This window comes from Astatotilapia calliptera, chromosome 16, assembly GCF_964374335.1.
Source record: "Astatotilapia calliptera chromosome 16, fAstCal68.1, whole genome shotgun sequence".
Taxonomy (NCBI): domain Eukaryota; kingdom Metazoa; phylum Chordata; class Actinopteri; order Cichliformes; family Cichlidae; genus Astatotilapia; species Astatotilapia calliptera.
This window is the reverse complement of record NC_137437.1, coordinates 23,869,168-23,891,866: the sequence shown is the minus strand read 5'-3', so window position 1 is coordinate 23,891,866 and position 22,699 is coordinate 23,869,168. Positions and strand designations below refer to the sequence as shown.

The 22,699-nt window shown below is 39.0% G+C and overlaps 1 protein-coding gene across 1 annotated transcript in view; it reads right to left on the bottom strand.

Annotated features, from left to right (window-relative positions):
• The window catches only part of tmem198aa (transmembrane protein 198aa), a 40,166-nt gene that overhangs the window by 10,941 nt on the left and 6,526 nt on the right, over positions 1-22,699 (bottom strand). Inside the window, exons 2-5 of the mRNA XM_026144083.2 lie at positions 12,536-12,785; positions 6,015-6,253; positions 5,253-5,465; positions 4,641-4,764 (exon numbers count right to left, since the gene is read on the bottom strand). Of these exons, the coding sequence (XP_025999868.1) occupies positions 4,641-4,764; positions 5,253-5,465; positions 6,015-6,253; positions 12,536-12,674 (715 nt within the window). The 5' untranslated portion in view covers positions 12,675-12,785. The remainder of the gene's footprint in view (positions 1-4,640; positions 4,765-5,252; positions 5,466-6,014; positions 6,254-12,535; positions 12,786-22,699) is intronic.

Sequence of the window (22,699 nt, the reverse complement as noted above, 5' to 3'; positions counted from 1 at the left end):
AGGAAAAATGAGACAGTCTGGGGTTAAAGTGTGATTCAGCAGGTGTGGAAACCCCAAAATCAACTGTAGTGGTTCAGCGAAAACAATCACAGTAATGTCTATGACAAGCTTACTATATTTAGTTTATGGCTGTAATTAGCTGACCTGTGTTGCTGATTTTTGAGGATTTAGCTAAATTTAGAAAGATATAAGCAAATGTTTAACGAGACATCATGACTGATTATCATCTTTCAGCTACTGTGATGTAACTAACACTGACCATGAACACCACAACTACCCTACCCAAGTCCACCGTAGCGCAGAAAACTAACAATGTAGTCTGCACTAAACTGACCAGCATTTTTCATGGAATCTTTGAATAACTCAAAGTTATTATACTCAAAGTTATTTGCAAGACATTTTAAAATATAAAAACACAATTTCATGCATCTGTTCAAAAAAAAGCCTGACTTGAATGACAACATTACATGTACGATTGAAATCACAAGTTTATCAAAGAAACACTGAGTAATTCTTAAATTTAAAAAAAAAACAACTCTCTTCTTCTTCTTCTCCTGTTCTGCTTTTCTCTGTCTGTGAAATGCAGATGCTATACCTTTAGCTAACAGACACATCTTGTAACAAACTGTACAGAAAAACTTTGGCTGTTTCCTGGTATTTGTTGAACTGTAAGAAATGACTGCACTTAAAAATGTTGCTCCCTTTTTTCTCACTCCTCTGCTGCAGCGCTAGCTAGGTGCTGAAGTACTGCAACAACAACCTTCTATACCAAAAACAGCTTTTCAAATCATTCCAGGATTTTTTTTTTAACCTCAGAAAGGCTGTAAATGCGTAAATTATGTTTATTCCTCTTTCGTCTGTTTGTGTGTGATAAGCACCGGTGATTGATGCACCAATGGGAGTGCCTTTAGGATTGTGTTCCCTCCATTTAGGTTCAAATCGCTGTGATGCGAAACAATTACTTACATCAAATGTCTAAAACCTAAATTAACATGTAGGGAGTAAAAAGTGGAGATGTTTGTGTTTAAATGTGTGGAGTAAAATTAAAGTACAGGTACCTGAAAATTCTGCTTAAGTAGAGTAACAAAATATGCTTACTTTGTTACTTTCCACCTTGGGAAATAGTAGCAGATCAAACCAAGTGAGTTGTGAAATGACGAGCATAACATTCTCAGATAAATGCATTTTCATTAAATTTGCACTTTAAAATTTGGTTTATTTCACACAACACACGTGACACAGCAGAGAACTGTGACGTTACACACCATGAGACTCACTAATCCATGATGGGATTAGACCAACACTCCACGTGCATTAATGTGCCAGATTTGACAGCGCGTCATTGGGTGTCTAGCACACTTAAAACTGACTGAGTCAGGGGGTGACTCAAATATCTTGTGCAAATACGAATGAAGGCGCATGAAGAAATCCACGATACTGATACACAGATATCTGCCACTGCCATCCCTCTGGACAAAGATAAGGCTCTTGTGATTTGAGCACAAGCTCAATTTGTAGACTTTGCTTCTGCTACAATGCAAGCTTGTGTGTTAACGTACTGCACGCGCACTGAGACGGAAGCTGTTTTGACAGGGTCATGCCCTGTCAGTGTCCTTTGTGGAGGACATACAATCGTTGTGTCTGCCTAATGTTATCCATGTGCTAAATATAAAATAACAGAGTTAGCAGAGATGTTGCTTCAGCTGCACTGTCCTAAGGGAGAGGAAAAAACTTAACCCTTGACCCAACAAGGTGTCAAACAAGAATCTGTCACTGAAATAACTGCACATCCATCTTCTCCAGTGATAACATGGTGCACATAAGTCACTCACTGTTCACTAAAATCAATCCTGGGGGGTGCTATTATTAGAGGCAGTATCTTAAGAGAGATTTCAGCTATCAGGTAAAGCAGGAGGTTTTCCCAGAGCAATTAGAACCAATGGTAAATCCTACCGAGGTATCAAGAGTCCACAACAGATGTTAGTTGCCTGATACCTATCAGAAAGCACTTAACCAAATAATGCAGAAACTGCCCTCCTCCTAATGCTTTTTCGCATTTTAAAAGTTAATAGATGGAGTTAGTTTCTTATTTACCAACATCTGGAGGTCTGTATGAGGTCTGAGATTGTCTTCATGACAAGCAGATAATTTGCCTGTGTACCAGGTAGCAGAAAGAAGCAAGGGCATAAGGGAGCAGACCTCTTTCCAGGCATTCCCATTATGGCCCACTGCTACTGATGGATAATTGCACTTTCAGCTATGACAGTGCAAGAAAACTGCCATGGCGCCAGGGCTTGGGTACTATGATGATGTGGGTTTTGTAGCCACCAGAATGACAACTAGATTCTCCTTCTGACTGTGCTAGAAAAAAGAAACCAGGTAAACTGGGGAAAATGGGTAAAAGGGAAATCTGAGCCATGACTAGGGATGGGTACCGGTGTCGGTTCTGACATAAATGGTAGTAACCAGACCGAAAAGCAGTGCACATTTCGGTGCTTTATTTCGGTGCTTTTTTTTTTCTTGAAATGTCATACACTTTGGATTCTAACCAATCATTTTACCTTTGCAAGCGTAGTAGGCGTGCCCAGGTATGTAGATTATTTTAGAGCAGAGCTACAGATTAAAAATGCCCTAGGCAAAGGGGTCAAAGTCTGGCTGTACTTTACAGCAAAAGATGCAAACTCAGCAGCCTGCTTTAAGGTGATACTGTGCAAAGGAGGTAACTCCTCGAATCTGATGAAACACCTGGCAACGTATAGCATTTTGTTAAAAGCCGAGAAATGCGCCGTATTTGATAGCTTGCTGCGAGACCTCACACCGGGCACATCTACTGCGGGTGGGTTGCCTGTTATCGGACCCGGAGTTAGCAACATCCCCCAAAAACCTGAAGAGGAGAGTCCTGGCCCCTAGCCCTGCCAGTGTAGCAGAAATGATGACTCTCTGTGTGAGTAGCTTAATGTTGTTCGTGTGTTATTTACGTTGAGTAGGCTAACCACGTTATTACATTAATGCACGTAAGGTGAACTAGCAAACACCGTCGTGGTTACATGCGGCTGTCTTCTTGTTTGATGGCAGATACTCCCTTCACCATGGCCAAAAAGGCTAAAATGACCAAAGAAAAAGTGGAAAACAGCTAAACATGAGAGGTTTTTGGACAAAATTGGTGTTTTTTCCATTGATTAAGCACTGCTTCCAGCCAAGAGTGATGCCATAAATCCCCTATAGCTGCAGAAAAGGCTAACGTTATTATCTTTTTACAAAAAAACAGCTAAACATGAGAAGTTTTTGGACAAAGTGTGTGTTCTCCATTCTTTAAGCACCGGTTCGAGCACCGTTTAAGCACCTGCACCGTTTCAAAAGTACCGGTTTGGTACTGGTATCGGATAAAACCTAAACGATACCCATCCCTAGCCATGACTAGTGAGAGAAGGCAACATCCAGTGAAGGGTTGTCTTATATGTTTACAGAGATCTGAATTACTCTTTTATTTCATGGTAAACAAATCCACTTCTTCCTTCTCAGATTTGTCCAAAAACATCTACACAATGTATAGAAATCAAATTCCCTTTAATGTGTGAGAGACATCAAGTCTCCTGCAAGGATCTGTACTTCCATGATGTGAACCACTCTGATGAACAGCGTGAGATTTTGAGGCTGCAGCAGCAGGCTACTGGCTATTTCAAACAAGCCTACTGTGTATGCAATGCACACTGCTGCCATCATGTTGTCTGTTTGTACTACAATATGTCTGGTAGACAGCTACTGAAAGTTTTTGTGGAGAGAATGATACTTCCAACAATTTCTTCAAGAGCTTGAAACTAGCAAATACTTCATGACTTGGAGAGATATTCTGATTTCCATATACTCATATACACAACTCATATATGTAGTTCTCTTAAACGGGATTCCTTGATGACAGTCAAACATGGCATTTTCCAAAATGCCATGTTTGACTGCAGATGAGAGAGATGAACACTCTGCATTCATCTTACATATTATACTAATCTCTGAGAATCCACATACAGTACGTAATTATGTCACCTAATGGTTTACAACATTTTAAAATCTCTGAAAAGTTATGAACCTTTCAGAAGTTTCTAAATAAATCTCTTGAACAAGCTCAAGTTTACCAAGGCAAGACTAACATAGTGACGCAGATCAAAACGCCAGTGCCAAACCAACATCCGTGACGTCCGCCTTTGTTGGTGATTACATGCTGTGACAATGGATAGTATATTATTCACTTAAAAATTATTTTATATAACCTACTGCCTCATCACCCCCAACTGGTCGGGATAGATAGCTGCCCTTCCTTGGGCCTGGTTCTCTGAAGGTTCCTTCCTGTTAAAAGGGTTTTTTCCTTCCCACTGTTGCCAAGTGCTTGCTCAAAGGGTCATTTGGTTGTTGTGGTTTGTCTCTATTGTTGTAGTGTCTTTATCTTATAATATAAAGTGCTTTTAGGTGACTGTTGTTGTGATTTGGTGCTATATAAATAAAAAAGCTTTGAGGACAACAAAATGAATAACAAACTTAAACTTGGCCAGAAATTACTCTGGCAAGATGCAAAAAACCACAAACATTGAAATAGATTCTCAGTCTGCTCTGGTGAGTTTAGTTGTGTATAAAGCAATAACACTCACCCTCTGTGTGAGAAAATCCCTCTGCAGTGACTTTCCACTGAATCAGCACTCCGAGGAGTGCCAGGACAGGCCACACCCCCATGATCACCCAAGTAAACCAGCACACTGGCTTCTTGGGATCCACCTGCAAAAAATACAGTTCCAGTGTCAGTTATATCCTTAACTGCTGATCAGTTAAAGAATTTATCTTCTCCATTTCCTCCCAATTTTAATGATTTTTTTCTGTAAGCTTTTTCTTGCCAAGTGCCTGAGCACAGAGGGTGTGCAGACTTAGTGCAAGTCTTTAAGCCAGCTGAGGCAATTATTTGATATATGCTCTATAAATATAATTGATATGACCTGGCAAGGCCTTTATCGACATTCCGCACTTGAAGAAAAGTATTTGTAGTCCTGTTTCTACTAACAAAAAGAACACACCCTTTTTCAAAATATGTTTTACATCTCCTTTTAGTCTGACACACATATCACTGGAATATGTGTTTCAGAATATGGACTATGTCAGAATTACATATTGCATAACAGACAAGTTTTTTAAATAACTTTTATAATATCTGTCTTTCTCACAAACATGTACTCGGAAAGATGCACAGAAGCATACCCTGATGTTCTTACCTTGAGTCTCTCATAAACGTAGTGTACCAAAGCGAACAGCTCTATAAAATAATCCACGGTTACGGTTATGATGGCAGAGCCAAATGTGGCAGTGGAGAGGGTGACAAAGCAGCGCTGCCACTGTAGTGTGAGGACAGCAAATAGTGTCCCAGAACCCAAGAGAATACCCAGAGGAACCCACACTGTTCTGGGGTGGTAGAACTCCTCCATGACCTAAGAGAGACAGGAAAAGTGTTCCATTTTGCTTTTTTGTATGTGAATCAATTTGGGATCATAATCTAAATGCTATTTCAGAGTTAAGAAAAAAATAACCCTACAATTGTACAATTTTACAAAACCTACATTTCCTCAAAACTCACTGCAGAAGTGGCACATGGACAAATATAGACCTCTAAATTTTGGTGCTGAGATTGCAATGAAACAACTGGGCACATTTTCATGAAACTTGTTGGAGGGGAGAATCATGGGAAAAATAACCCGGGACATTTTTGTGTGGATTGTTCCAGGAAAATATCTAAACATGCATGATGGATTTGTTGACAATGTCATGTTTTCATGTATAGTTTATTTTACAAAAATTACAGATACATAGTAATGGCATGCAGTTAATTTATACACCTTTACTCTATAGACAATGAAAACTACTTTCTTATCCTTAGCTCCAGTGTTATTCATGCAATATAAGTAATACTGATATATCAAATGCATGTATTGTTTAATAATTTGGCTTACACACATAATTCTTAAAAATAGGCAAATTACCACCAGTGATGCAACTCCAACCAGCAGGCCCAGCAGCAGGCCCACCATGAACAGCCCCACACTGCGAACCAGCATCGTCACCAGACCACACAGGGTCCCGATGCCCAGGCCGATGCCCACGGACGCCTCCACACTCAGCTGAGTGTCCATCACCCTCTCCTTATAGCATAGCATGAAGATGACCACAGAGCCAAACATTAGGCCTGTTAGAAACAACACGGCCTTGAAGCATCGATAGCCTGGAGGACAGATGGAAAATAAACCAATGTGAAGATATGACCAGCATACAAATGCATAAAATCTACACACAAGCCTGAGGGGAAAAAAACACAGAATTTAAACACATCAAAGTGACAAGATGAGACACAAAAAGCAACAGTACAGTTCAACTTCAGGGGTCTTCAGTTTGAAACTATGGAGCACGTGTAGTGCACATCAATGAAGTGTGAGCAATCTGAAAACAGCAGCAGAAGAGGTCCAGAGATGCATGAAATTCCATCTCGTCAGGTTTTCTTACAAAACTCAAGGTTTTAGTTTAATTAAGTCTACAATTTCCCTTTTTAAACTGAAATCTGGTATCCTATACTTGAGTCAAAAAAACATGTCCAATTATGATTACATTAATTTAATATTTCTGTGAGTGAGACTCAAGAGAAATACAAATAGAAAATGCAGCACCTCCAAATCTGAGGCCATGGTCCTCGGCCAGAAAAGGGTAGAGTGCCCACTCCCGGGTCAGGCAGGGATGAGTTCCTGCCCCAAGTGGAGGAGTTTGAGTATCTTGGGGTCTTGTTCATGAGTGACGGGAGAAGGGAGCGGGAGATCAACAGATGGATTGGTGTGGCGGCCGCAGTGATGCGGATGCTGTACCGGTCTGTCTTGGTGAAAAAATAGCTGAGTGTAAAAGCGAAGCTCTCAATTTACCGGTCGATCTACGTCCCTACCCTCACCTATGGTCACGAGCTGTGGGTAGTGACCGAAAGAACGAGATCGCAAGCGGGTGACTGGCCTCTCCCTTAGAGATAGGGTGAGAGGTTCGGCCATTCGGGAGAGGCTCAGAGTAGAGCCACTGCTCCTCCACATCGAAAGGAGCCAGTTGAGGTGGTTTGGGCATCTGACAAGGATACCCCCTGGGCGCCTCATGGGTGAGGCATGTCCCACCGAGAGGAGGCATCGGGGCAGACCCAGGACCCCTGGACAAGCTGGAGGAGGTGGCTGGGGAGAGGGAGGTCTGGGCTTCTCTGCTGCCCCTGCTCCGGATAAGCGGAAGAAAATGAATGGACGGATGGATGATTGTAATAAAATACAGATTTTTTTTTTTTTATCTCTGTTGTACTTTTTTTTGTAAACTCCTCATGTTTTGCAAAACAAACCTGTACATAATGGAGGGAAATGGAGATCATTTTTGGATTCAGCACCCTAAAAAACATCAAGTTTACCAAAAATATCCCATGCAGCTGAAAAAAAAAAAATATATATATGTATTTGCAGACCTGTGAAAACCTTTTGGTTTCCAAATTTTGATTCTTCTTAATTTGAACATGAACTTACATTAATTATTGTGTTATCTGTCTTCATCATTGGCCACACTTACTGAAAAATCTAAAAGCTGTAGACTACTTTAAAGAACATTGATTTAGTGAGACATAAACATTTACAGCTGCTGATGGGATGGATGATGCCATGACTGTGGCAGAACAAAATTACATTTTTAATGGAACAGTAAAAACCATTAGTGTATATCAGCAGTAAGTGCCACAGGTATTTGTTTCCTGATTTAACATTTTGCTTTGGTTCTGTAATTACACCGCACTGTTTTCTCCATTCAGCCCAGTGATTAACTATACGCTGTTTGTGGTTTTGCAAATGGCTCTTGAAATTAAAAGGATCTTATCGTATTTCATTTGAAAAGATAAAATATGCCAGGGAGAAAGCATAATGAACAGAGAAAAAAAATAATGATAAACAGCAACCACGCTATGGTGGGCAAGAAAGAGAGAGGCACTTCCTCTCCGCAGAATGGTGAGAAGCGATAAACTCGCTCTATAAACATTTATGAAATTGCTTTAAAATATGATCATCATCATATTACTAAAGGTCATCCACATTCATTAGTCAGCAGGCTCGCTGAATAGAACAGCTGCTCTTTCCCCCCATATGTTCCCTCTTGTCCTTCTTGGCTTTCTTTCCATCTTAAAGTGTTTTAACTCAATGAAAACAAAGAAAAAATACTCTGAAAGATTAAAGGCTCGTCTTATCAATAGTTTAAATCTCCTTGTCCTGTTTCTATGTTTATTAACGTTTGTGTCCCCCTTTATGTCGACTCAGTAGCTCCGTCTCTCTGACTGGGCTCTGTCTCGAGGGGACCCAACGTCAGATTGTTATCTTTGTGTAATCAGGCATTGCACAGCTGAGTCAAACAATGCTCCTCTTCTCATCCTAACCACCATCCGTGCTCCTCCCCCCTTGTGACCATACCTCATTTATTTGACACACTTCTTGTAGCTTCCTTTATTCCTTCCCCTCTGTCGTGTGTGTTTTCCTAGATACCTTTCAGTTGCTGTGTGCAGTGAAAGCCACTGTATTCATCACAGCTGTTTGCACTTCTTCTGTAACAGAATGCCTCAAGGGGTACAAGTCCTGACATGGAGTAATTCAAGCATTTCCATAACATCTACAGCTAGCAGAAAATGTGTTTGGTCAGCAGCTGTCACAAATCCGCAACAATATTCTTTCATATTTGATGGTCCCCATAAATCAGCAAACAAATTCTAAAATAAATTGTTTTTCCTTTACTTCTGCCATCTTTTCCTCTTCTTTCCCTTCATTAGGCTGCTATCCTTTCATCAGTTCTGCTGCTGCACCTTTTTCCCATCCCTCCCACTCCCTTCATTCCTCTTCTCTGCTCTCCCTACTTTCCCTCCATCAAACCCTCCCATCTGTTCACGCATGTCTTTCGACATTTTTCTCTGCTTCATCCATCTTGTTCCAATAACATCACTCATCATTTCCACCACAACTTTGTAATTCTGACTCAAATAAATGACAGCTAACCCTTTCTTCCTAACTCATTGGAGGTAAACTAAATTCTGCAGTACCAAGAGGACTTTATCAGCAGGGAGAATCAATCTTCCTGCTGATAACGGTTTTCTTCATATTGTTCAAATGTGACTGCGGGGTTTCCAAGAAACATCAACAATATGCTCTGCATCTCATTTGCAGAAGAGTGATTATAGCTCCGAGAGTGACAATGCATGGAGTCAAACAGAGAGACAAACAGACTAGTAGGACTGAGGAGGTAAAGAATTTGAAGTAAAATTATGCTGTCGTGTATTTGATGTCTCTTATTTCTTGCTGTTGATTTTTTTGGCAGGATGTAAGAAACGATTTTTGGTGACACCTTCGATCACAGCCAGCACCATGCAGCATAATAACAGTATACACTTTTATCCTAATATAAAAATAAGAACATGTACCTGTACCGTATGCAAAAATTTTGAAACAAGGACATCACATTTTGGATTCTTACTAAATGAATGTGACATTTAAAAAAAAAAAGAGTGATGACTTCTGCAGCAGTTCTTTATACACATTTCAAAGGTTTTGAGCTAGTCTTCAGGAAAAGTTCTCCAGGCTTCTTGAAGGACATTCAGAGTTCTTCTTTGGATACTGAATGCCTTTTGTTCCATTCTTTGTCAAAATGATCCCACATTAAATAAGTAACAAGTTGCTTTATCTGTAGATGCAACACCAGTTCCTCCCTTGAATTAGGTACGTTTTTTATGTTTGAAAGATTCATTGGTCAGTCTTAAGTTTAAAAAAAATAGATGTAAATAAATAAAAAGGTACTTAGAATGAACTGAAAAACAGCCATTTTTCAGTTAAAAGCTTTAAAAGACCTTTAGAAAGCCTAATGAACTATCGCTCGAGGCCACTTTAAAAACAATACAATAAAGTCTGGCTCCTTGTCAGAAAATATAAAGAAATGATGGGCAAATTGAGACTTTAAATCTTACAGCAGTGCTTTAAGATTGCAAAACAAGGATCACAATGCAATTTGTTTTCACATTTCTTTCAAATTGAACTGTATAACTAACCAGTAAGGAGTTATGCTTACAATTAGTGGTTCAGCTTAGGTTGATCAGAAGAGTCATTTGCCCCTCCCAAAAAAACGCCAAAAGTCTGCTCTTGCAATATCTTTGAATAACAGTGTGATATACCCCTTTTTAAATAAAAGAAACATTATGTGTTTGCTGTCAAATTTCTTAAAAAAAAAAATCCCAGGGAGCCTGACTCACACTAGTGTATTACTGGTGTATACAGTGAATGTTAATGCTTTTTATGTGCTCTCAATCCCTCCTTGTGCATTTGCACGCAACGAGCCTTCTCAGAGGTTCAACATATTCAACATACATCAATATTCATCCAAAAAACAGCATACAGGTTGTTCTGGGGCTCTTGCAGGTTGGGGCAGCTGCTCCCTGATTGCACCTGACATCTCCAATCGACTGCAGGATTAATCCAGACAAGGGGCTTCTCTGCTTAAAATCCTATAGATCTGCCTACAGCACCAAAACTTTATTTACTATCCTAGTGGCAACAATCAAATGCAGATCAGGCGCATAATAATATATTTTTTTCTTTTAAGCATGAAATATGGCTCAATACACAAGTTTGTGTTCTGCAAACTTTCGTAAATCATATAATTTGCTTCAAATTATTCAGGTTAAAAAGGGAAAAAAACCTCCTAAAAATACATATGTAATGAGACCTGCCACAAAAATAAACATGCCTCTGCTTTTCAGTCACTAAATTGACACTGTGTGTTTCCTGTAAATACTGACAGTAGTTTATCTTTTGTTTATTTGTTTTTTCATTGTCAAAATAGATTTTCCACCGGCTTACAAACAGACCATTTCTAAATCTGACTCCAATTTCATGTGTTTTCTTTGACTGGATATTGACCATGCAAGACTACCAAAAAAAAAAAAAAAAGAAAACCTAAATCATTTCAAGGATTTCATACCAGAAAATATATCTATGTTGGATAAATTCTTTGTTTCACCGGCAGCTGCACGTTTCAGGCTTAAATACACACCTGTGAATTTGAGGAATTACTCCTTTATTGTGTTGTGTGATTTCATTTGTCTGTACACAAAACACTGTATGCAAAAGTAAGATCACCTCTCCTATGGAAGAAAGAAATCATTGTGGAAAGGTTGATGGATATCACATCACATCAATATCAATAAATGCATAAGAAAAGTGTCTTCTCGGGTACAGAAAGTACAGAAAAATCCCAGTTTAGTAGGCTATGCATTTGATCTTATGTGTATTCATTCCTACAGGCCGTGCCAAACTATCATTAACTTGCAGAAAGCAGAGAAGATGAAAATTTCCGGCACTTAAATGAAAAAAATAGCTGCAAGTGAGTATTTCTCACATTAATCATTCCTTTAGATAAACAGGGAGATCGCTTTACCCTGATTATTTATTGATTACACATTCCTGTAATGACTTTGCATCCAAACTAATTAGAGTGACCCCTCACTTATGATCCAATAAAATGCAGTCTCTCTCTCTCTGAGCACAAAACTAAGCCTCAATAAGGACTTCGTTCTTTAATGAATGGACCTGTGCATACAGTATGAGTCCAGACATTTGAAGACACAGAGGAGATTAAAAAAAACACACAACAGGAGGTCTGCTGCCTTTTTGGCACGGCACTTTTTATTAATTGCAAAACTTTGTGCAAGTTTAAAAAAAAATCAGTATTCCTACAACTTTTAGTTAAAAGAAAAAGAAACATGACTTAGAATAAGAAGCGGAATGACAGCATGTTTTAGTCTGATCGCGATCGCTTTAATATCTGGATTTTACTTGAGCTCAGTCCACGCTGTGTGTTCGCCATGTTTTAGTGCAACTCATTCACCAAAGTGAAGCAAAAACACACACCCACTAAAGTCACAGTAGTCTTTGCTGCTGTATGAGAACTCAATATTGACTCACAGAGTCAGAAACAAGAGAACTACACTGTAGTGCCCTTAAATCAATAATATACATAGACCAGCAGAGCAGGATGAACTGAAAATGATGAGTAGGGATTTCATGGGGTTTTGGCACCATGCTTTAGCAATTTTTTAATCAGCGTTTGTACATAAAAATAAATTGACTCGCAACGTTTCCATTGTTATTACTGCTGCTGGCAGATGGCCACACAGAAGGGCTCTAGTCTGTATGCAAGAGAGTTGCTTTGAGGTAACTTAGAATTAGAGCATAATGGATGAAAGAAAGTCATATATTGATCTTGGATACATTTTAAGATGATTCTATCTTTATAATATTGGAGGTTTACTTTGACATTTCCAGCAATTTGTAACCTTGCTGTCTTTTTTTCTCTCTTTTTCCATAAACTAATATAATTGGCTGTTCAAAGTGCTTCATATTTAAGATAGAAACTGCTATTAAAATTTTCATTAATGTTGATTTCTTTCTTTCTTTCTTTTTAGTTAATCACTTACCAAAGAAGCAATAGATGATTCCAAAGAGGCAGCACATGGAGCAGACCACAGAGGGCACAATCTCATATCTCCTCTCAATCTCCTGGTCACACCTCAGCCCCACCTCAGCCAAGCCAAACAGCTGGCTTGTGGAAGTCATGGTGGATAAAGTGGAGGCGACGGGGTCTAAAGGAGAGAAGAGGGTAGGGGAAGGGATTGAGGGGGTTTGAAGGAATTTCTGGATCAGTGGGCCTCACCCACGGAGATGTGTCTAAGGGCGGGACAGAAAAAAAGAATGATGGAAAGAGAGGGCAACAGTGAGAAGGGATGAGGAAAAGAAAGAGAGAATTATTATTGATTGTTCATTTTAAGTACTCAGCTCTGAGTGCTGACTATACACTAAGCATGCTCCATATTTCTGAAAAAAGAAACATCTCAGCACAACCATGAGTACTGCTGCAGATAAAATGCAATTCAGCCACTATCATTCACTTGGCTGTACAGTATAAAGTTCGACCAGTTGCAGGAGCTATGCAACACACACACATATTCAAGTTGTTGCCATGGAAAAAAACAACAGAATGAATTTGCATAAATTTGCATGGCGTGGGAAATTTGCGACACAAGTAAGAGGCTGTTTGTAGACCTCTTATTTGTACGCCAGAGCTAAGGTTTACGAAACGATTAATGTAAAAACCCCTTAATAATTTCACATCAGTGCTTGTGCCTGCACTCTGCCACTGATCTGTTCACTCACTGAAATATTACATGAACTCTTCTCTAAAACCATTCATTCTGCGAACATTTCACATGACCTAAAAGAACAAATATTCCTTGTTTTCAACAAATACTCTGTGTTGTAACTTTTTCAGATATTCTACTGGGCTTTTAAACCATTTACCCAGGTTAAGAATATACCGATCCTGTAACACCTAAATCTAAAATTAGTATTTTAAGTAACCAAATTTATGATTTAATGAAAATAAAGATTTTTGTAGATTTAGGTCTATATTTCTCTGACATAGAAAAACAAGTTGATAATTCACAAAGTCCATACTTCAGTATAACAATATAGTGTTGAACAGAATAGAATAGAATAGAATAGAATACAATAGAAAGCCTGTGTTGTGACTGTACTGAGTGAAACCAGAATATAATGACAATATTAGGATACTACTCCTGATTAAATAAAGTAATAAACACATATAAATAGATATATAAAAAATAAGCATAATTCATATGCATGTATAGAAAAGCATAGACAAAAAATAATGCACAATTAAGTATAGATAACTAAATCCAAAGTTCAATGACTAATGTAAAAGCAAGGTTATATTGTACTAGTAAATCAGTGTTATTACTATGTATATTACTATACATAGTATATAGTGGTTATCACTGTTGCCTCACAGGAAGAAGGTCCTTGGCCTTTAATACTTTCTGTGTGGATTCTGCATGTTCTCCCTGTGCCTGTGTGGGTTCTTTCTGGGTACTGGGACCCTCCCAAAGTCCAAAAACATGGTTAGGTTAACTGGTGATTCTAAAGTGGCTCTAGATGTGAATATGAGTGTGAATGCATGCCTGTCTATCTATTTGTGTTAGCCCCGCTACAGACTGATGAGCCGTCCCCTTCTCTCCTGCTGTCATAGCTGGGATAGGCGAGGCGGATAAGCAGAAGAAGATGGGTGGCTATGTGTAATTGACTTTAATTTGTAAATACACAGGGTAGGTGATGCATTGGATGCTCTTAATATTATGTTATGAGAAGCTATTAAGTTCACAGTTTGCTTTCTAGGAGATGTGCCTTTGCATAATGTACCATATTCTAGCGCTGATAACACGGTCTCCTTGATAACTTCATTCTTAATGAATCTTCTTTGTGCCACAAAAACACACAAGGAGATCAGCTCCATCTGGTGTCAAACACACGCTGTTCAGAAACTCCTTTGTCATATGTTTCTTCAAGCGATTGCGGGCTTTTGTAGGATTAAAATGTGCATGACTTCCACTTTGGTCTTTTTAGAAGCATTTCTGCTCTCAGGTGATAAACTGATCAAAGTTAGTTATGTTTCACAGACTTTGAGCAAAGTTAGCTGAGGGGAATGTCAGTCAATTACAGTGTCAAACTCTGGCCTGACATAATAGCATACAGAACATTCCAGTTTCAGAAATAAAAAGTAGCACTGAGGCATCTTCTAAAAGTCCATTTCAAATCAATTTTGAAAAGAAAGGAAAAAAGAAACATACAATTGCAGTGTAAAGCGTGAGATTCATGGATCATTGACTCGCGCTATTAGCCAAACACCCACATAGAGCTCCACACTTATTCAGGCACCAAACCCCAATGGTTTCATTTCCAGCTGAGACGCAAATTAAGGCCTACTAAGACACACTCAACTGTGGATACATTTAAAGGAAGCATTATTGGACTATTTTACTGTGCATTGTCGTTATTTCACGGAAGAACGGTTGCAGTAGTTTATCAAGCTGTTCAAACACTTTCTAAAGCAATTCAGGCACTTTCTAAAGCTGTTCTTCACACAGATTATTGCTTTTCAGCTGTGTCCACTGACCATATGTGAATTCATGTCATCTTGGTCAGAATCTGCAAATCTTAAGCTTTTTGTCAAATGAAGTCCCAGACTTACTAAAAGACTTAAAAACGATACACGGTCATACATTAAAATGTAAATCCTGTACAAATGGGAACTATTTGTTCTACATTCTCTGTACTGGTGGAACTGAGGAGACTTAAATTATTTTACTGTGTGTTATATTGTCCTAGGTACAGTATAGTTCAGTAGTTCTGCTACCAGTGCACATCAGTGTAATGGAGTCTGCTCTCTTTATAGTCTCCTAGGGATGCATGCTAAATTTTAAGTTCTGTTACTCTGGTTCCTTCACCTTTTTAAGGCGTTATCCTTCAGTTCAACTCTCCTGTCATATCCAAGCATGGAAGACATACTCACACACGCTCTGCCTCTCCTGGCTTTATATTTAAAAGAATGCACACATGTATGCAAATGTAACCTGGGCAGATACACATTCATATTACGCCTGATTACACAGAAAAGTAAGCCCGTGCTCTTTAGTAATAAATTAGCGGGTGATGATGATGCACTGTGGCAAGCAGACTCAACTACATGCACGCACAAGGTGATGTTTAGCATCTTAACACGTCTGGAGTGCACAGTCGGCCTGCTTTTCGACGTTTTACGCTATGACATTATGTATTGTAGGAAAGAAGTGTGACACAGAAAAAAGACATCACAAGAAATGAAAATGGAATAAAATTTCAATCTGGATTAAATGTTACTTGTAAATATTAAGTCTCACCACCTGCAGGGAAAATAAGATAAAGAGCATATTAGTCCTTCATCTTGTGGCTCGCTAGAGCAGGAAGAATTCAGTGGTAAGCAGATGTCAGTCTGACATGTAGTCTTATTGAACAGAACAAGAATAAGAACACACCATCAGCAGTGAAAAAAGCAACGTTCTTGTTCAATAAGCGACTGCATAACTATGATGGAAGGAGGAAAGGGGTGGGCCAAGTGAAAAGGAAAAAATCAGCAGTAAAGCTCATACATATATACACACTGGCACTGTAATGGAATATTAATGTAAAACTTAGTAACTAAAGGGTGGTGAGGTTCATAAAGTTAAGGAAAAGTTTCTAGAAAGTTATCTGGTTGGCCACATTCCAAGATTTGAAGTAAAAAAAAAGTAAAAATGTAATAACATGCATGCTCAGTATTGCAAACTTGAAAGAATTAAGCAAGGGTATAATACTGCCAATGCTGCACAAGCCTATAAATTATTCAAAACAGGAAATGTTTAGGAAAGCTTAATCTTGACATTTCATTCTAAAGGAGAAATATTTACCCTATTCCTTTCTAACAAATCGTTAAAAAAAATCTTGACATCCTGAGCTTCAGTTTCAAACCAAAAGAAAAACTGTACTGTTTTACATTCTGTGCAGAGTTGGTAAAAAAAAAACAAAAAAAAAACTGAGAAGCAAATGGAAGACTTCCACTTCATAATTGCCTCCACTCCAGTGGTGAAACAGATTGTGAATGCTGCAGCTTAGTTACACCACAGGCTCTCTGAGTCAGGAGGAAGACCCAACTGAGTATTCATGACAATGGACTCTACCGCAATGCCAAAAAGAATAAGAACATAGTGAAATCTAAAGCTGTCCTTTACTTCTTATTCTGAATCAGAACCCTGTCTACAATTCGAACTACATAAAACGTTGTTGTTTTTGTGCATTTGGTGATTGTTTGCTCTTTATCACATTTGCCAAAAATCTGATAAAGTAAAACTGATTAGTTTGTCAGGTCTGTGTGGAATTCAATTCTTCTCCTTGCACGCATCCAATATTACAGATGGAGACAAAAATGAAGTACTTTGCTGCTCAAAGACACATAAATTCTTGGATGACATGGTGCGTTGCTTAGATACACATTGGTTGCTAACAAGCATGCTAAGCCTGGACTGTTGACACCCCCACAGTCACAAGGAGACATCAGGGAGATACTGTCGCACAACTAGTCGGATTCCAATGAGTTCTAAAATGTCTCCATCTAATGATTATTTACATTATTTAAGCTCACACAGAAGGAAAATGGTAGGGTTTGAGTACCATCCTTTTATCCAAAGCACTGTTCTAATGTTTAATGTCATATCAGGCTGGTAAATTACATAAATCTTCCATTAACACAACAGCAATCATCCAGCAACCATCCAGTTTCATCCTCAGGTCTGTTTCACTGGGTGATGACTAAGTCCATTAACAGTCAGTGGTGACCTGTTGCCCTGCACCAGCAGAGAAATAGTTGATTAGAAAATAGCCCACCAATAAGGTCAGAACGGGGAAGAGTAAAAACAGCATATTATGCAACAATGTCACGTCCTGTCTGTTGCTATAACAACCAGCAGCGGTACAAGGACCCCGCAAATGGGACAGGGAGCTCGTCTCCAAGGGAATGTGCATTTTAAGAGCCAATCAGTGATGGTTTCTTTGAGGCTCCTGGCAACAGAAAGTCCCGACCTTTGACCCTATTCAGCTCCTCTTTAGAATTCACCAACATAGTAGGACATCCTCTGAACCGAATGCTATATCAACAGGAGTGTATTATGGCCTCAACAGCCATTTCCTTGAAGCTCCATATGAGAACATGTTTACCTCTGGTACTGACATAGATCGAGAGGTGATGTAATATCCTGTCTATTGATCACTCTGTTCACAGGAACTACTTCAACAACCATAATTATGAATGGATATAAAATACTGCTTGGATATTCAGTGTACCCATGGGATAAATTCTTATGACTTCAGCTTTTCACCCTGAGCCTCAGGCCAATGTAACTGAGTTTGTCCAGTGCTTTTGTTTACTACAGAGAATAGTATGGGGTTTCTCTGTATTATTGGAGGGTCTTTACCTTACAATATAAAGCTCCTCAAGGCAACTGTTGTTGTTGCCCTAATACATCAGCAATAAAGCTGACACATGTGGCAGATGTTATGTATCACTTAGAATTGTGTTCATTTTTTTAGGATAATGGAGAAAAACAATAAAAAATGAGGATATAGATCAGACAGATCATAATACTACACAGAGAGGTTTTGCATGTAAAGTCTAGAGAGAAACCAAACAAACCTTTTTAGACACAGGATCTGTGACATCGATTTTATCCGAGTTCATTAAGTGAGTTCATTTTTTACTTCAGTGTACCTCACATGTGCTCATTCAAGCACATTATGGCGGCGGATCTTGTGTAATTTGGCATACTTTTGCATTTTCTCTCACTGTTTCCCTTCCAGGGCACACTGTGCCAAGCTTTGCCAAGTTTTCAGCTAACAGCTCTTTCAGAATCATCTTGTTGGTGCACAAATGCTATTTTCTGCCTGTCAAATCGTGTTATCTTTGGCATTCAATAAAATAAATGGGAACAAATTATGGTTTGGTAACAGGCGGCTAGTAACAAGGTGTCTAAAGGTACAATTTAAAATAGATTCTTTGCTAAGTTTTCTGTGTAGACAAAACACAGGTTCATCCCTTTACTGAGGTGCGTTTTTTATTGCTTGAATGATTTCTAAGGTCAGTGCTCAGAGGTATATAAAAAAAAGTCCACGAATTGACTGAGAATTAGTGAAAAAGCAATGTCCAAAGATAAACTTTGAGAGACTTTTGACAGAAAGCCTGGGGAACTCTTGCTCAAGACAACTTTAAAATGACAAGAAAGTTTCTCCCTAGTAGCAAAATATAATTACTTTTTGCACAACACTTTAATGCGCAGGTTTTCTTATTACAACATGGAGAAACAAATGTTTGTTCAGTCTAAAAAAAATCTGTTTCTTTGTGGTGACCTAAGTTACTCACATTGCACGACAGTTAAACATAAGAGCCAGCTCAATCTAAATGTTTAGCTGTTAACCTTAAAAGAAAGCTTCTGTTTAAAAAAGGAGCCCTAAATCAAACCAGAGAACCCCTTGACACAATACACATGATGATTTGCTCCACTATATCCTTGCTTGCATTCCTCTGTCAGACTGAAAATAACAGGCCAATAATGTTAGGACACATATCAAAACCGCTGGCAGCGTAATAACCTTTCTGCTTGTTGATGTGCTCCCTGCTGGAGTTCTGCTACTGTTCCTCTTTCCTCCAAATGAGATGATAGTCTAAGGTCACAGATCAAATCTGAACACTGCTGGCACTGTAATAAGTGTTTTATGATTTGTTCTGCTACATGCCAGCTTGTATCTCTGGCCCCAAAACTGTGCAAGCTTTTTACAGTGAGGTGTGACTTCACTTCTGTGAGTGTGTTGACTTTTCTGTTCTCAAGATCTTTGATGCAGAAACAATATACACGCTTTAAAAGACACATTTTATATAAAAAATCTCAAGCAAAAATATTTCACACCTGTACATTATCACGTCAAAAACAAAAACAAAGTATATAAGTACAGTAAATATTGTAAAACCCGTATTGTGTAGAAATTCAGAGGAATTGCATAGTTTGTTTCAGCCTCTGCCGCTGACATGAGAGTGTGTGAGTGTTTGCAAGTGTAAAGCTTTTTCTCCCTAAACCTGCTGCTAGATAAATTATATTTTCTAATCTTCTGTAGATATGGGCAAACTGACAGGGAGAAAAAGATGAAGGGTTTGAAATAGTTTGTGTCTGTGTGTGTTTCTAGTTTTGTGTGTATATGCGCGTCGGCATGAATATTTCAGAGGCCCCTAACTGAGCGCTGGCGACGGAGCATCACCAGAACGAGGACACGCTGCTCTTCAGGGTTGGAGATTGCAAAGGCCGGACAGAGAAAGAGAGAGGGAGGGGGGAAATTACACAGAGAAAGAGCGCAACATAAAACAGCAAGGCCACACAGACACACACACACACACACACACACACACACACACACACACACACACACACCGAATTTCAAGAACAAGAATATGTTTGGAGGCGGGAACAACTGTGAAATTCATCCTATTATCACGTGTTTATGGGAGACTTCAGTGTTAAAAAGGAAAACAGTGGATATAACTTAAAGAAGAAGAAGAAAGAAACAAATCTAGACTTTCCAACAACACATCCAGCCTATGCCGAGGAAATATAGCAAACAACATGTATGGTTAAGAATGGAGAATAAGGGATTCACGCTGGCAAAATGCAAAGTATATTTACAAAACAATAATGAGCAAATATGTTTTGCATTATGCTCATTAATATTAGAAAAACAGCCCCTCTTTACATCCAGGCAGACAAGTTTTTGTTTCATTTGTCGAGGATTTAAAATATTTGCCTCTGAGATCTTTGACTCAACTCCAAAAAAACACTGCTGTCATTACTCTGCATAATAAAAAGACCACACTGTGAAAATGTTCACTTTAAAAAAAAAATTCTAGAAAACTCTTGACAGTGTGTTGCAAAAAGGCTGTCGAGAGTACAAAGGAACAACCTGTTTCTGTAAAGTGATGATACTGTTAAATTTTTTAAAATGTTGCTTTCTGGTGTTACAGCTCAGACGTGCATCGACTGGTATTGTGCTTGACAGCAAAAATCTTCAAATGCAAAATGTAGATTTGATAAGAGGGGCACCTCAATTTCGACTTTATACTTCATATTTATTTTGTGTAATAATATGTTGGGCATATTTACATATTACAGCTATTTTGTGATATATTGTATTATTTAATGTGGTACGTTAACTTCTTTGGACCACATAATTTCCTCTGGGAATCATAAAGTATTCTGATTTTGATTCTAATGACTCTGGTGCTAAAAATCACAGCTAACCAAACTTAATGTGCCTTTAAAATGTGAAACATTGCTGCGTGAGTGTTTACATGCATAATTGTCCTCCGTAACCCTGATTTACTGACGGGTTAATGTTGTGCGTGTCGCCTGTGCAGTCAAACCTTTTGTTTCAGAAGGTTTACCTGCAGGTGTGTTACAGTAAATGGGAATGACGCTCAGTGAGCTGCAGTTCAGTAGGATAAAGCGGGATGAAGATTTAGTCTGGTTAGTTTACGGTAAACCTTCCTAACAATACTAGAGGTATTACTGACATATCAAGCTTGCTCCCTGGTGAGGTTGACAAGATACTACAGAGGATCACTGGACAGTGGAGAAAGTAGATGGTGAACATTTCAGATGTTGATAAGGTCAAATATTGATGGACTTTTACATTATTATTGAAGGTTAAACTGGTATAGTTGTTTTACTGGCATATTGGAGAACTCAAAGGAAACACTTCTTGATCTATCGCTCATAGAGCCATGGGTACATTAATTACGTCTCAAAACATAACAATCTTTGTTTACAGGCTGACGTAAATTGATTAAAAACCATCTGCTTAATTCTTTGTGTCTTCCTCATGCAATCACAATATCTCTGACCCATCAGGGAATAAACAGAGGGTCTCCATGGGTGTCCTGTTGTGTCTGGCAAAGGGGTGTTGGATAATTTGAGTCTGTAGGTTGGTTGGGTGGGGCCTCCATGGATCACGGTTATTACGTGATCCGACTGAAATCTGTGAGTCCGGAAGCCTGACCAGTGCTTGAGGCTCTTTGCTGAGTTCCTCGAGTTGTTCCTGAACAGGTTTTGCATTGTGGCTGTCGTGCTGGTGGAGGGATCAGACGCTGTCATTGCCACAATGCAACAGTGTTTAGGTGGGTGGCAAATGTCAAAAATATTATCCACATGAATGCCATGAAAGAAAGCTTCCCAGCAGAATGCTGCACTGTAACAGTGTTATTCACTCCACTTGTCAATGGTTTTAATGTGGGTGAATATTTGTATATTTGCACACACCTAGGTAAGACTTTCAAGCTGTCTGCTTTTCTTTTCATCTCATATTTCTGTCCCACTATTTAAGATATTTTGATTCAGGAAAACAGCCACGTCATGGTTACTATTTATCTGCGTTGTCACACTTCTGTTCTGTTTTTAGTGAAAAGAGAAAGGGACAGCGTTCGTGTGCATGTGACAGGATGACTGTTTCCATCTAGTCCATCTGTCACCAAAAAGACTACTACTGTGCATGTGTGTATGTGCGTTTGTGTGTGTGTCTATGTGTGCGAGGAATCTGGCTAGCTTGTGAAAGACATGTAGCATTATGCTCCAGTCTAACACCTGCTCTCATTAAAGAGTGCTGTGGAAAAAAAGAGACACTGAAATTACTGTTATTCAGCTCACCTCTGACATGAAAGGTAAAATTATTGCTGTTCAACCATTATGAAAGCATAGTGGTCTTTATTTCAATAAGGAGGTTAGCAGCAATGTGACAGCTTTGTCAGCGCCGTCTTTAAAGAAAAGGCAGTACGTGTGCGTTGGTGACCTTTGTCATGCAGAGCTGGGCGTTACACTGTGATTATAAGGTATGACAATGATGTGCCAATTGCACTAGTTCCTACAGTGGTAATGACAAAGTGCTGAGCTGCTCTTTGATATCACCAGGACATTTCTCAATGGCTTGAGGGTTGCTGTAGCCTGCTAGGAACAGCTAACTTGACCACTGATAACACAGCATAATCCGCACATCAGATGACACTATCTCCCACCAGCATTACTGCCACTTGCATCTATCTGCATATCGGCAATGCGCACAACATCTGCCTGATTTTCGACAGAAAACAGTTAGAAAAGTTGCCCAAAGTTAATAGATAAGGAATG